General features: G+C 43.6%; 1 protein-coding gene across 2 annotated transcripts in view; it reads right to left on the bottom strand.

The window, feature by feature from the left end:
• ssbp4 (single stranded DNA binding protein 4) overlaps nucleotides 1–13,964 on the bottom strand; it is an 85,460-nt gene that overhangs the window by 19,579 nt on the left and 51,917 nt on the right. For both annotated transcript variants that reach the window (XM_061077814.1, XM_061077816.1), the window contains exon 5: nucleotides 1,472–1,561. In XM_061077814.1, the coding sequence (XP_060933797.1) occupies nucleotides 1,472–1,561 (90 nt within the window). The remainder of the gene's footprint in view (nucleotides 1–1,471; nucleotides 1,562–13,964) is intronic.

The raw sequence follows: 13,964 nt of genomic DNA on the forward strand, positions 1-13,964 counted from the left end.
GTTTTACCAGAGCCACATGATATTTCACACTTTTTCGTTTGATAATTTAAATGAAGTATAACTAATTATCCAAATTTCCGGCTAATCATTTTCTCAATTTGTCTGATTAAGGTGACGAATAATTTCAGTACTTCCACGTTTAGTTGAGAGGACTGCTACGTTTGTCACCACATTTTAAATAAGAGCCCTCAAGATTTTTGAGGAGATTTCTAGCATTACATATTAAATGAGAACACTGGTGCAGTAAATATAAAGCTACACACAGTAGTTTATTAGATTACGTGGAATAAAACCATTGTTGTACACACTTAAAAAAAGTGTGTCTAACATATATTTTTCGTGACCCTTTGATCAGAGTGAGGTTTGCTGTTTCCCCCTGTTTGTAGTCTTTGTGCTAAGCTAAGCTAACTGTCTGATGGTGGTAGTGTCCTTCACCTTCTCATGTGTCTTTAAAATCAAAAGAAAATGTTCTACCTGTTCTGATAAAACAGACACAGCCAGCTTTATACCTTTGAATTCATTATAATGCTAAGAATTTAATATTTGCAAATGATTTGCAGCTACCGTTTTACTCAAACAATCATCAAGACAGCAACATTTCAATCGAGACATTAAAATGTACTTAAAGGAGTAAAATCTTTGAGTGAATTTAATTTTTTAGTTTGCTTCTCACCCTCAGCAATTCTATATTTGTAGGATCAGATGTTTCAAAACCTCAATTTTGAAAGATAGTTTAATGAGTGTCAAGTGTCAAATAAGGCTTGTGTGTGTGTGTGTGTGTATGTGTTTGTGTGTGTGTGTGTGTGTGTGTGTGTGTGTGTGTGTTTGTTTGTGTGTGTGTGTGTGTGTGTGTGTCTGAGAGAAGAGAGTGATGGAAACATAGAGAGAGAGGGGAGAGTTTGTGTGTTTGTGACCTCCTCAGCCTCTGAGACAGCCTTCAGAGAACAGTGATGACAGCAGGAATTAGTGAAGCAACACAAACCAGAGAAATAGCCTCCTCTCCTCTCCTCTCCTCTCCTCTCCTCTCCTCTCCTCTCCTCTCCTCTCCTCTCCTCTCCTCTCCTCTCCTCTCCTCTCCTCTCCTCTCCTCTCCTCTCCTCTCCTCTCCTCTCCTCTCCTCAACAACATCTTGTATTTGTGCAAAACACATTGTATTAAAAAAAAAACATTGTCAGTCTGTCAGCACATCATCACAGCATCAGGCAGAGGACGAGGAGTTAACAATCCCAGCGTGGACATATGGGACGGAGGCAGAGAGACAGAGAAGGGAACACATCTGGACAGGGATTAGGACAGCTAAAGAGGCTAAAAAAGGAGGAGGAGACAGAAGGATAGGCTTAGCGGTGGAAAGGGGAGGGGTGGAGGCGCTGTCGGGGTGTGGGGGAGTGTGTGTGTGTGCGTGTGTTTGTGTGTGTGTGTAGAGGTGGGGGTGGGTGAGGGATAAAGTCAGAGAGAAAGTTATTTTTCTTACTTGAAAGAAGCCCGGCGGCATGGGTCCCCCTGGCATGCCATCGTTGGGTGGCATGTTGCCCATCACTGGACTTGGGGCAGCGGCCGCACTCTGAAAGAAAAACAGAAAAACAGATATATTGTCAGTGAGTGTTCGGGGCCGGAACTCAGACAAACCAGCGGGGTTAAAATAATCCTGAGATATTATTCGCCATTAAACCTCCAACCCCGTTTACACAAATCTTTATTGATAACTGATGACGATATGATTATCTGGTCTCAGGGATGATAATTATTGTTTCGCTAAGGACTCAAAACCACCTCGTGAAGATGCAGATTTAGGAGACACAATAAGGCTTCTGCTTCCAGTGAACCAGTTTGTGCAACGCCACAGACAAGTGGATCGATCCTTTTCAGGACAAGCTTGAAAATGGGGCAAGAAGCTGTCAGCCTCAGACAGTTCTGAACTGGGTGAAGAATACAAGCACAGCACTCCTGGTTCCTTCATAGGAGGGCAACTGCTTCCCGACCTGTTCACATTTGCTCTACTTTGTTGAGATGTTTGTTGACCTACAAACCAAATGTGACAAAGTGCAAACTGTATGTTTTAGTTCTCCATGTTAAAAGTGTAACTCATACTTAATATTTACATCAATACTGATACTGTTTGTACACAAAACACTTGTTTTTCCATTTCGTCTCTTGACTGATTTCAGAAATCTTTGTCTGTCTTTGGCTCACATGTCTCGAGGAGCGTTCGGTGCGATTTGGACGTGGGACATGTTCAGTATGAATAAACTTTGAATAAGCAGGAGACCAGCGCTCTGTAGCGCAACCAGCATCACCACAGGCCAAGCAAACAGTCCAGGTTTACAACGGGCACAGCAGTAGTTTACAAAACTGCCAAACATCTCATTTCCTCTTGACTTTGGAACATGACATTTCTCATCAAAGTAATAATCCATCCATCATCTCTATCGCTACTCCTTTGAGCGATGCATCAGGAGCTGGAGCCAATCCCATCTGACGCTGGAGTTCCCTGGAGTTCTCAGGCGACACACAGAGCAAACATACAGAGACACAACAACCAGTCACACTCCCATTCATACCAGTGGTCAAATTACAATCTCAGATGATAGTTTCCACTATCAACTTTCACTACTCAATATTTTATTATAATCTCTAAAACTAATTTCATTGGTTCAAAGTAGTGAGGTCTGTTACCGAGACCACGATCTTCATGTTTCCATTCATTTCTGTTTGTCTGTTTATTTGTCAGCATGAAAAGGTACTTGAACCAATTTGCTCCAGACTTCTAGTGTTGACGTATGAGTTTGTTGAGTTTGGAGCAGATTATTAGACTAATTCATTTTACTATTCATATTAGAGCTAGAAAGACATGAAGGATTGTTTGGCCTTGAGGTATGTGCTCTGCTGAGTGCCATTCTCGTTGGATTTTGTTAAATTCTAAACACTGCCTTGGACCCACTTCACATCGATGCATAATGTACAAAAAAAAGATGTAAATCAATATTGCCATCTTTGATTCATACAACATCATTTATTCTTGTACTGCAACCCTGTTTGAATTTGGCCTCCAAATATATTCCTGGCAATATTTCCTTCATCCTTGCTCTCAATTAAAATGATTTTCAACATCGCAGGAGAAGACAGATGTGACAGTCGCTGCTCTGCTTTTCTTCTGAGGCAGCGAGGCTGACAGTCGGTGTTTGGTCATGCCTGCTTTGTCAGGCTTTGATATTCACACATGACCAGAGCGACGAGAGAGAGAAAAAAACAAGAAAGTTACAATGAGGACAAATTTTAGCCATGTGTGGAGCAACACTACATGCTACAGGATGTTCCCAACACTGGGGGAGAAGGATTATAAAGATACAAACAGCCCTGTTCTGTTCTGTGCTGTTGCACTGTCCTCAGGAATTACAACAGGACTGATTAAATGCTCAAACACTAAAATTAACAAATCTTACGTAAATAATAATAATACGATAGAATTCAAGCGGAAAATCTGTTGTGACATTTCTCGAAATGAGGTTACAGACAATGGTTTGCATCCTACACCTTACAACAATCAGCCTTGGTCTCACAATAACCACAGTCTTCACCTCACCATCAACATAACAGCTTAATCCTACAATATGTCACTTTGGCCACTAGTTCAATGATGTAGAGAGGCAGCGTGGGACGATAGGAGTTGTTTCCTTCATCATCATAGCCGTTGAAAATCTACCTGACGCGACTCAGGAGCAAATCATGATCACAGATGAGGTCATGTATTAAGTGACCAATAAAAACAGTCGACTAGCTAACTGTGTGGTTTTCCTTCGTCATATGATGTTTTCCTCGGAACGTGACGCAATTAGAATTGAAACTTCCTGATACCTTGAATAAAATGTGGGGTTTCTCTGGGTTTTAACATTGTTGGACACATTTAAGACAATAGACACAAGTATACAAAATATATACCATGGGTGAAGTCAGTTCTTAAACATTTTAATGAAGAATTGTTACGTATTATATCTTATCATATTATATGGACGTGGCAGGTTGTAAAAGGCTCATATGAATCATTATGTTGATTACTGTGGAGGACTTGTTGCACAATCAGAGAGGGACCAATGACGCATTAATAGTTTTATATCCGTTTCATAAAATCTGTTCTCGACTGAACAATCACAGACACACACACACTGTGATCTCCCCCTCCCCCACAGTAACTAAAGCTTCACTCACTTTCAGAGCAAACAATCCCTCCATCCCTCGGCTGACTGGCATGGCCCAGACACTAACTAACAGGCCCCGGGGCCACGAGACAGTACCCACACACACACACACACACTCACACACACACACACACACAGACCGCACTGCACTGGTAAGAGATTGTGAATCTGTGGGACTCTCTGAACAAAACATAAGAGACTCACAGAGTGTGGACATGGACATCCACTATAGTCAGATGCAAGAAGAAAGGAAAGACAGAGTGTGTGTTTGTGTGTGTGTTAGAGAGAGAGAGAGAGAGAGAGAGAGAGAGAGAAAGAGAGAGAGAGAGAGAGAGAGAGAGAGAGAGAGAGAGTTTCTTCCAGTCTTCAAAGTAGACAAGCATAAAAAAGGAAAAAGGCAAGAAGATGCAAGTACAGAAAGGAGCCCCCATCTTGCAGGCAATGCCTCCTGCACCGCACATTAGTCAATTATGATGATGATAAATTCAATATATATATCAAATATGAGGAATTGTATTCAAATAATCCAAAATGGTGGATGAGGGTTAACCAGAGTAAGTTGACATTAACTGATATGAGGCGGTGCACAGTATTTTCCTAGATTTTCTACATTTTGGGTCCATGTGGCACGGTGGTCTGAAATGTGTGAAAAGTGGTCGCAATGGTCCTGATTTGATTCCAGCAGCGGTCCTTAGCTTTACATCATCTCAGCTCATGTTTCAAATCTAATCCACTGTCAAATTCTGGCTAAACTGCCAATAAATTATGTAAAAAAATTAAAAAACTCCCAAGATGATTTTCTGAAGTGCATCATATTCTGTGTAACTGAGACCCAGATCAGGACCAGAGTCTGACCCTGTCAACTGGGTTTTAATTAAAGTCATAATCGTCACTGGATAAAATTTATTTTTGTGAGTCAAGATGGCCAGTGTGAACTGTTAAGTAAAGGGGAAGAGGGAAATTTATTGTTGCTTATTAGTTCCCTCTCAGTTTGGTCTGCTGGGGTCTATCTGAATGTCCTTGGATAGTTTTGGAAAAAGGACCTCTATACAATAGACATAATAACACCGTGAAATTAATTTGATGGATGTAACAACTTTGCACATAATCCAACAAAAACAAACCTCAACTGGACCCTGTTTAGAGCTGCTGCCACACAATGGGGGGAGTAGAAACAATAGGCTAAATGCTTCATTATTACACATATGTACTCACACAAATACAAACATATGCGCATAGTTAACCAGCCGTGCTGTAACAGAGAGCATTACTGCATCAGCAGAAAGAGAAAAGGAAATGAAAATAAGAAAAGGAAGAGTGACGACCAGAGATGGCAGGATGAACGGCAGGGCATCTCAGGGAAAGGAGGAAGAGTGAATGGAAGTGTGTGTATGCGTGTGTGTGTGTGTGTGTGTCTGTGTGTGTGTGCGTGTGTGTGTGTGTGTGTGTGTGTGTGTGTGTGTGTATGTGTGTGTGTCTCAGCCAGCCAACGAGGCTCCACAGTACTCAGGTGAAGCAGCAGCAAAAGGCCCCTTCTCCTAGTTGCCATGGCAACCCCGACCTCAGCTCCTGCTCTCCAGTGCCCATTAAAACCCTCAGGCCGTCAATCATCAGCATGGCCAGGGAGCAGGGAGAGAGCAAGCGAAAGAGAGAGAGAGAGCGGGGGACAGAGAGAGAGCGTGGAAGAGAGAAAAATGAAGAAAAAAAGAGAGAGAGAGGGAGAGGGAGTGAAGACGAGACAAAAAGAAAAGAGATGGAGTTTAAAGCAGCCTGTGGCTTTTGATAGCTGCCCTGTTTGCCACCGCTATCTCCCTCTTTTTCTCTCCCCACACACAAACAAACCCGATACACAATACCTGCACAGTGTTAACACCTCACACTCGTTCTCCACACCAACAAAGACGATCAACTAAAGACAAAATCAGGGCTTCATTTCTTAACATCCCCTTTATAATCACACATTTTTATTCAAGCCATCCTCTTTTGGCATCTGGTTTCATGTCATGATTTTGCTTGTTCACAACACAAAATCTTAAGCGTAAACCATCCGTCTATTCTGGAAAAAAAAGCGGCAACATCAGACGGTGGTTAAATTTAATTTAATTTAATTTAATTTAAATGCTTCTACATTATGATGTTGAGACAGAATAGTAAAATCTTTATAAAGCTATTAAAAGGGCATTTTTTATTTTTCATTATTATTATTTTCCTGTGGCAGTAGGGGTCTGCTCTCCTTTGGCCCCTGGTTGTGATCCTCTTTAGCTCCACGGTGGAGCCTGGCTAACTGGACGGCCCACAGACAGTGAGTGAGAGGCTCTATCTGTGCAGAGATCAGACCTTGGCTTCCAGGGGGTAATGGATCTGCTGTTATCTGGGTACAGACAAGCAGGCCAACACACTGCTACCTGCTGGCCACAACAACACAGATACCAACCTGTTAGTGTGTGTGTGTATGTGTGTGTGTCTGCAGGTGGGTACTTTCACAGATATCTTTGTGAGGACCATTTTGAGCCTTGAACTTACGGACTGACGACATTCTGGCCAGTGATCACTTTTCTGACCCCCTATCAATGAGCTGTTTGAAGACTTAGGTTGTTGGGTTAGTTGGGATGGTTGAGATTAGGGGTTAGGGGCGAGTGCATGCATTATGCCAACGAGTGGCCTCACTGAGTATAAGGATGTTTGTGTATTTATGAGAAGGGCTCAGTCTGGGACAGAAACACAAACACAGGACATTTGACAAAAATCAGTGCTCCTCTTTGTCCTGAATCATCGGTACTTCAAAATGTTCTCTTACATCTTCACCTCTTAATTCACCAAATTTGGCTAAATTAAGAGTCATTATAGGGTATTATAACACAAACATGTGTACATGTTAAACATGACCAATTCATGCCTGACCCTAACCTAACCACAATTTACACTTTAGCCCGAACCTTAACCAGGAGCTCAGAAATGAACTTGTTTCTCATTAGGACTGGACTTTGGTCCCCATGAGGTCAACTGGTCATTACAAGGTCAGTGTTAATGCTTTAAAAAGTCTTTAAGAGACAAAACAAGTCCTTACACACACACACACGGTCCTGTCCATCTCTTTCAGGAGCGTACATTATTCACATAAGGGCTCTATGTGTGTCTCTTGCTTCTGTTTATTTCTGCTTTATCCTCTCTTTTTCTCTCCGTCTGCTCCACAGCTGCACAACAAAGCACAAACTGTGATTACTGCTGAAAAGCAGACGGGTTGAAGCTGTTGATGTAAAGAACTTGTCCTTGATGTGCGAGGGCTTCAGAGAAAGAGCGAGGCTCGTTCAGTAAGAAGACTGATTCTTCTGTTAAAACACACACATGTGGTCTGTAAAGGTATAACCATGAAACGTGTTCATGCATGAATGAATAGGGTTGGGTACCGAGAACCGGTTCCAATATGGAACCGGTTCCAATACAACCGGTACCTACCCGGACCGAAATGCAACGGAGATTTCGGTGCCTCATTTCGGTGCCTGAGCCAATCGAAGACTGAGGTCTCCGCTCGTCCCGCCTCCTCACACTTCCGCTCCTTCCTTCACGGGAAGCGGCTGCCGGTGGACAGACTCCTGTCCCCGCGCTGCCCGCGCCCCGCGGGGGGGGGGGACCGCCGGGCGCATTTCCTCCGTGGCGGTGCGCCGTGAGCGGCTCCGCGACCGGCTCCGGGTCGGCTTGGAAAGGCTCGGGGCGGGAGGAACGAAGACCAAGCCGAGAAATGTTTCATAAAAGCGACCGCATTTTAGGGAGTCAGGAGTCAGAGTGTGTGTGTTTTGTATTTATTTTTATTTATTTAAGTATAGTGTAAACTTTTGTAAACAGTTCGTATGTTATTCATAGTTTTAAGTTAAAAAGGGTTTTGTATTTATTTATATTTATAATCTACTTTAAACAGTTAATATATTTGGCAATAAAAAAAGCCTTTCTTAGTCAAGCATTGTTTTGTGCACTTTTTTGAAAAAAGTATCGGTTCAGGCCCCGTTTAGGCACCGGTATCGTTTTAAAAGTATCGGTTAGGAACCGGTATCGGATAAAAACCAAACGATACCCATCCCTATGAATGAATACTCCATTGTGTGTCTAAACATGTAGTTTCTCTGGGCTGATTTGCAGATAAACTGTTTCATCAGGCCTGCAGTGCCTCACACATCTCTGTATTTTCCAGAACCAAAGCAGGAATTCCACTCCACGCCTCTCCTGACTGTCAGCCCCCTCGCCTCCCAGCTCCCTCGTTTGTCCCTCTGTCACAGCCCTCCTTCTCCTCCTCTCCCCTCAGCTTCAAGTGCTCCAATAACTCTGTCAGTGAAGTCAACTCTATAAAGATTAGCAGAGAGGCAGGAGTGTGTAAGCAGGCCTGCTGGCCGACAGACAGGTCTAATCGATGGAGGACGGAGAGCTGCTCTGCCAGGAACCTGACTCCCAAACCTGCCACATGGAAATGCCTTCAGTGGCAGACGCATAGAGGCATGCACCCCAATATACATTCTCACTATGCAGGAATGTACATACTTCATACACACACACACACACGCCAATACACACTGTGATTATGCTTGGGAATGTACTGTACATACTTTATAGACACACATACACACACACACACACACACACACACACACACACACACCGCTGTGTGGCAGCTGTTATGTCAATCAGGTGAATTAATTACCAGTAAACAAATCCGCTTGGGATCCCCCCACAGTACATGCACAAACCCAAACAAACACACACACACACACACATACACATTTCCCTCCTCCCCCTACAAATGCTCTCCTCCCAGCATCAGGGCCCCTGGAGCTTCCTCTCAGCGACCCAGGCAGCGCTGTGAGCTGGCAGCCCAGAGGAGAGGCACTGTGGCTGGGGGATGTCGCCCTGCCTCTCCCCCTCTGCCGCCGCAGAGCACCTGCCGTAACTCCCGCTGCTGCCTCCAAGGCCGACCAATCAGCCGATGGCAATTTACACATAGGACCTAACAGCGAAGATATCACATTCCTTAGTGAAGACGGGGAAACAAAAACACTTGTGCACATATAGTAAACATGCACACAGGAGCAGACACATGAAAGTGCTCTGAGATGAATAGAACCACATGCAGAAGCACACACAACTCAGCTTGTCGACTGCTGAGGCCTGACGCAACATATTACACATTAAACTGCAACAAAGACATTTCTGGGCTTTATTAGAGACTTATGAACATGTTGGACTTTGCTTCAAATAAAACTACGTAAACAAAAATAACCAAAGAATAGGAATGATTGTGACGGGGTGTGTGTGCGAGTGTGTGTCTCCCACAGTCTCAACGTCCAGAGATCAATCTGTATATTTACAAAGTCCATTTCAGTCTCCCCCACAAGACCAACACAGTTCAGTTCAATACTGTCCAAACAACGAAAAACAGATGCAACAGAAATAATCTGTTCCGGGTTTTACCACAAAATCTTCATAAACCAACAACTCAGGACAGTAAAGAGAAGGAGAAGCTTCTGTGTCGCTACAATAACAATATGTGCAGGACACAGGGTTCCACCGATGGTCAGATGTGTCAATCAGTCGGGCATACACTGGCTGGCAGCTCCAGTGGAAATCCATAAGGAATAAACAATAATAATAAACAATCCACCTGATGAGTTCCTCCTGACTCCGACTTTAGAAACGAGGCGTGGACTTAACAACGCACTTCTTTAAAGGTAAAACTGAAGATCCTCTCCGGCCTCCATACTCAGCTTCAGGCTCATTCATGATGTCGGACATGACTCAGCAGGAGAAAGAAAACAGAAACGAGAAACTCCTAATTTAGGTGTAAAAGAGCAATTGTTCAACTAACTTATCGAACCTCATTAATCAAGTAATGTATTAGGCCACGGTGCCAAATGTTGTGTCTACATAACATATTTCAACTTCTGAAGATTTAACAGTTTTGTTCAATTGAAAATCTTTGCTTTTTTTCGTTTGTTTAGTTGAAAATTTACACGGGTTGTCTTTGGCTCCGAGAAATTGTGTAAACGAGTCAACAACAGTGACACAAACATGAACAAACTGTAAATAGCACACTGATGTTAACTAATATAGTAGCTGGCCTCCTGACACACACACACACACACACACACACACACACACACACACACACGCACACACACACACATCCCAAAAGCTTTTATTGGCGGTGTCGGTGGTTAATGACCGAAGGTTGGCGATGGCCTGCTGCTCGCTCTGGTGACCCTTCCTAACACAGGTCCCCCCTGCTGGCACTGCTCTTTAATTACACACACACACACACACACACACACACACACACACAGCAACACACACACAAACACACACATTAACACAAGTGCACATACATACACAGATATGTGCCTTCCCCCCCCTACCCGTGGCCTTTCACTCCCTCATTAGGCAGTTGGTGTTGGGTGGAAAGCCACAAGAGAACCAGAGGACAGGGTGTCATGATGATGATGATGGGCCGCACACAAACACACACATGCACACTCACAGACACACACCCAGGGTTGTACATGCACTCAGAGCTATATGCCTAATTGAAGGTTATTAATGCTGCTAATTAGGGAATAATAGAAAGCTAAGAGCTTTGAGACAAAACCCTAATTTGGACAATACAGAAGAAGAATAAAAGGTGTGTGAGTGTTTGTCTGAGAGATGGATGGGAGTGGGGGAGGCGGATAGAAGAGGTGATATTATCATGCTCCATCTCCCTCTTGTCCTCTGAAATAACTGGCTGGTGTCATGCCCCCACGGCTCTTATTCCCTGAATCAAGAAGTGGGATCTTTATCCAGCCGGGCTTCAGTCACCACGGCGCTCTGCAGGTCAGAGAGTGCTGCAGATCAGGACGGAGCCGGTGGATCATCCACTGAAAGGCCACTTCACAGGGGATGGCACACAAACACACACAGAGTCACCCTTAAACACTTCAGACAAGCTAAATGGGATACCTACATGTATCCCATTGCTTTCTAGGAAAGTGGAAACTTAACGTGTTAGTGCCACAGAATCAAAGAGCAAACGTAACAATCCCACAGGCAGAACTCCATTATAAACGCACCACACACCACTTCAGCTCATGCAATGCCACCACACGACATGACGCATTTTGCCAACCAGGCGAGATGCCCACTGTTTTCAGCTACAAAACCTCAACCTCCTCCGCGGCTTTCATTGTCACTTTCACTCGTTCCACCTACACGTAGAAAACCCACAACAGGAAAGCAACAGGTTCACAGCTGGGGACGGAATAATGTTTAATACTGGGAGAAGTTGTGGGAAAGATACCACAAAAGGTACGTAAATAATACAAGCAATTCATCACCCAACCAAAACAAAGGCTCCGGGAATACACAGCACATCTCACACTGATGGTAAATACCAGCATAGGATCCAACAGTGGAATTTCCCTTTAAACACATGATTTAGGTGCACACATACAAACACTGATGTACACTGTGCCTATGAACTGTGTAGCATCTTCTGGCCAAGAAGATCTCAAATGAACGACTAAGAGTCACAGTGGAGTGCCACAAATCCAACGTTGGTGCAAACAATAGCTTGGATCCTCAGAACGGACCGGAGACTGCTCGGAGATTAACACCCGCTAAGCTCCTTTACGGAAATTTCGAGTATACCTGCTGACATTCACACGTCAGTTTATATTCATTTGTCGTAGGTTTGGACGTGTTTGTCAACTCTATATGTTAAAAATAGAAACAAGGACATAGAATAAGATGTTGAATGGCAATAATCAATCAATACATGTCTGTGGACTTGAAACATGTCACGTTGGGGACATCCATATGACCTGTGGTTGTATTTATGGCTGCGATCAGACAGACTTAAGCCCAGCGTGAAAACCTCACAGCTGTCACAGTCATTTGAAAGGAGCTTTTAACATCAGTGTGACGTCATGTTGCAAAATGAAACGCTGCTTTCTGCCTGAGCGCCTGCAAAGACACTGACCACGTAATTACAACGTCTCCAGGTCACATCCCCTCAGTGATGATATGTTCTGTGTTCAGTAGTTCTGCACCATAGCATGACACACACTGTCAGGAATCAGTGAACGCGTCTCTATGAGCCAGCTATTTGGATTTACTTAGATATTAAAGTTTTAAACCTTTTCCAACATGTCTCCTGCATTAAGTCTTAAACAGCACATGTATCTGTGCTGGCAGAAAGATGCTGCCCGATAGTTTTGCTGCAGTTTGACAAACCTACAGACTCACTTTCACACTTGCTACTGTAGGAATCTGCTGCAGCTCAAACTTTGCCAAGATTTAATAATATAACATAACACTTTATCAGCCAGACCTCCTACGGGACTATTAAAAATGAAAAGAGTCTCTGGCAACCTTGTTAGCAATATCTACCTCCCCCTTATTCTTTGGCATTCTTTCATATTCTCCCGCTCACTTCTTTTTTTTTGTTCTCTGTCTCTCTTTTTCTCGTGTTACGCTCACACAACTGGATTTTATTTCTGCAGAGAAGGTGCAAGATGAAAAGGAGAGGGAAGTGGTGGTGCCGTCTACTGTGAACATAAAACAAGGGAGTGAGCGAGCGGATGAGTTTCAGCCGGGATGCACACATTCCATAGTGCCTGAAGCAACGTGGAGGACCTCAAAGCTGTAGCCAGACGTCTTTAGCAGTTAAAGAATTACCATATATTATCCTGCAGAATGTGGTAATATTGAAAATGAGCTGAGTAAACACCGTGCTGGAGGGAATAAAAAGTCCAGTCACAGCCAAAAGTGATTTTTATTCTGTGCTACTGTAACAATAGATGAACGCCTGCACATTTGACATTCAGTCCAGATTCCCACCCCTTCCACTCTGAGCCCAGTGTGTGTGTGTGTGTGTGTGTGTGTGTGTGTGTGTGTGTGTGTGTGTGTGTGTGTGTGTGTGTGAGACACTTTAGTCTAGCAAACAACAGTAACAGACCAGACATTTAAAACCATCTCACGCCAGTCTGATCCAGTCACCCTATTTCTATTTCAGTGTATGTGTGGGTCTGTCTGTCTGTCTGTGCGTGTGTCTGTGTGTGTGTCTCTCTATCTGTGTCTGTGTGTGTGTCTGTGTGTGTCTGTCTGTGTATGTGTGTGTGTGTGTGTGTGTGTGTGTGTGTGTGTGTGTGTGTGTGTGTGCGCGTGTGTGCGTGTGTGTGTGCGTGTGTGTCGAGTCAGACAGGAAGAGGAATTCTCATAGGAACAGTCCTCATGAGTGCCAGACATTTGGGGGTTGGGCATGTGAGACACACTCACCCACATTACCAATTTCCATTTTGTATCCCAGTGGCAGCACCATGTGAACCATGTCCACCTCAACGTCATGACTGATGCGATTTAATTACCTCGATAAATATAGAGATTCACATGAAGCTTTTACAAGTCCACTGGGTTACAGTGCCCAGAAATCAAAATAATAACTTTCATGTCAGTGAACACAAGTTTTAACAAAGATGCCTGCTGTTAGGGCGAATTTTCACAATTGAAAAGGGTCAGATTTTTATGCGTCTGAGTAAAAAACGATCTGCATTTTTTCTCTGAGTAAAGTGCAATGTTAATGCAAGTGAAAAGAAAAATCAACTAAATGTCCCCTGATCCGGATTCTCACTTAAATTTAAAGTGTTCTTCAATAACCCATGCTGCAAAAAAATGCACAATTGCACGAATGCACACCAAAACATTTTGACATTTAAATCCAGCACTTCCACGACCAAGCGTACAAAGCCGCTCAGA

This window comes from Limanda limanda, chromosome 9, assembly GCF_963576545.1.
Source record: "Limanda limanda chromosome 9, fLimLim1.1, whole genome shotgun sequence".
In the NCBI taxonomy this organism is placed as follows: domain Eukaryota; kingdom Metazoa; phylum Chordata; class Actinopteri; order Pleuronectiformes; family Pleuronectidae; genus Limanda; species Limanda limanda.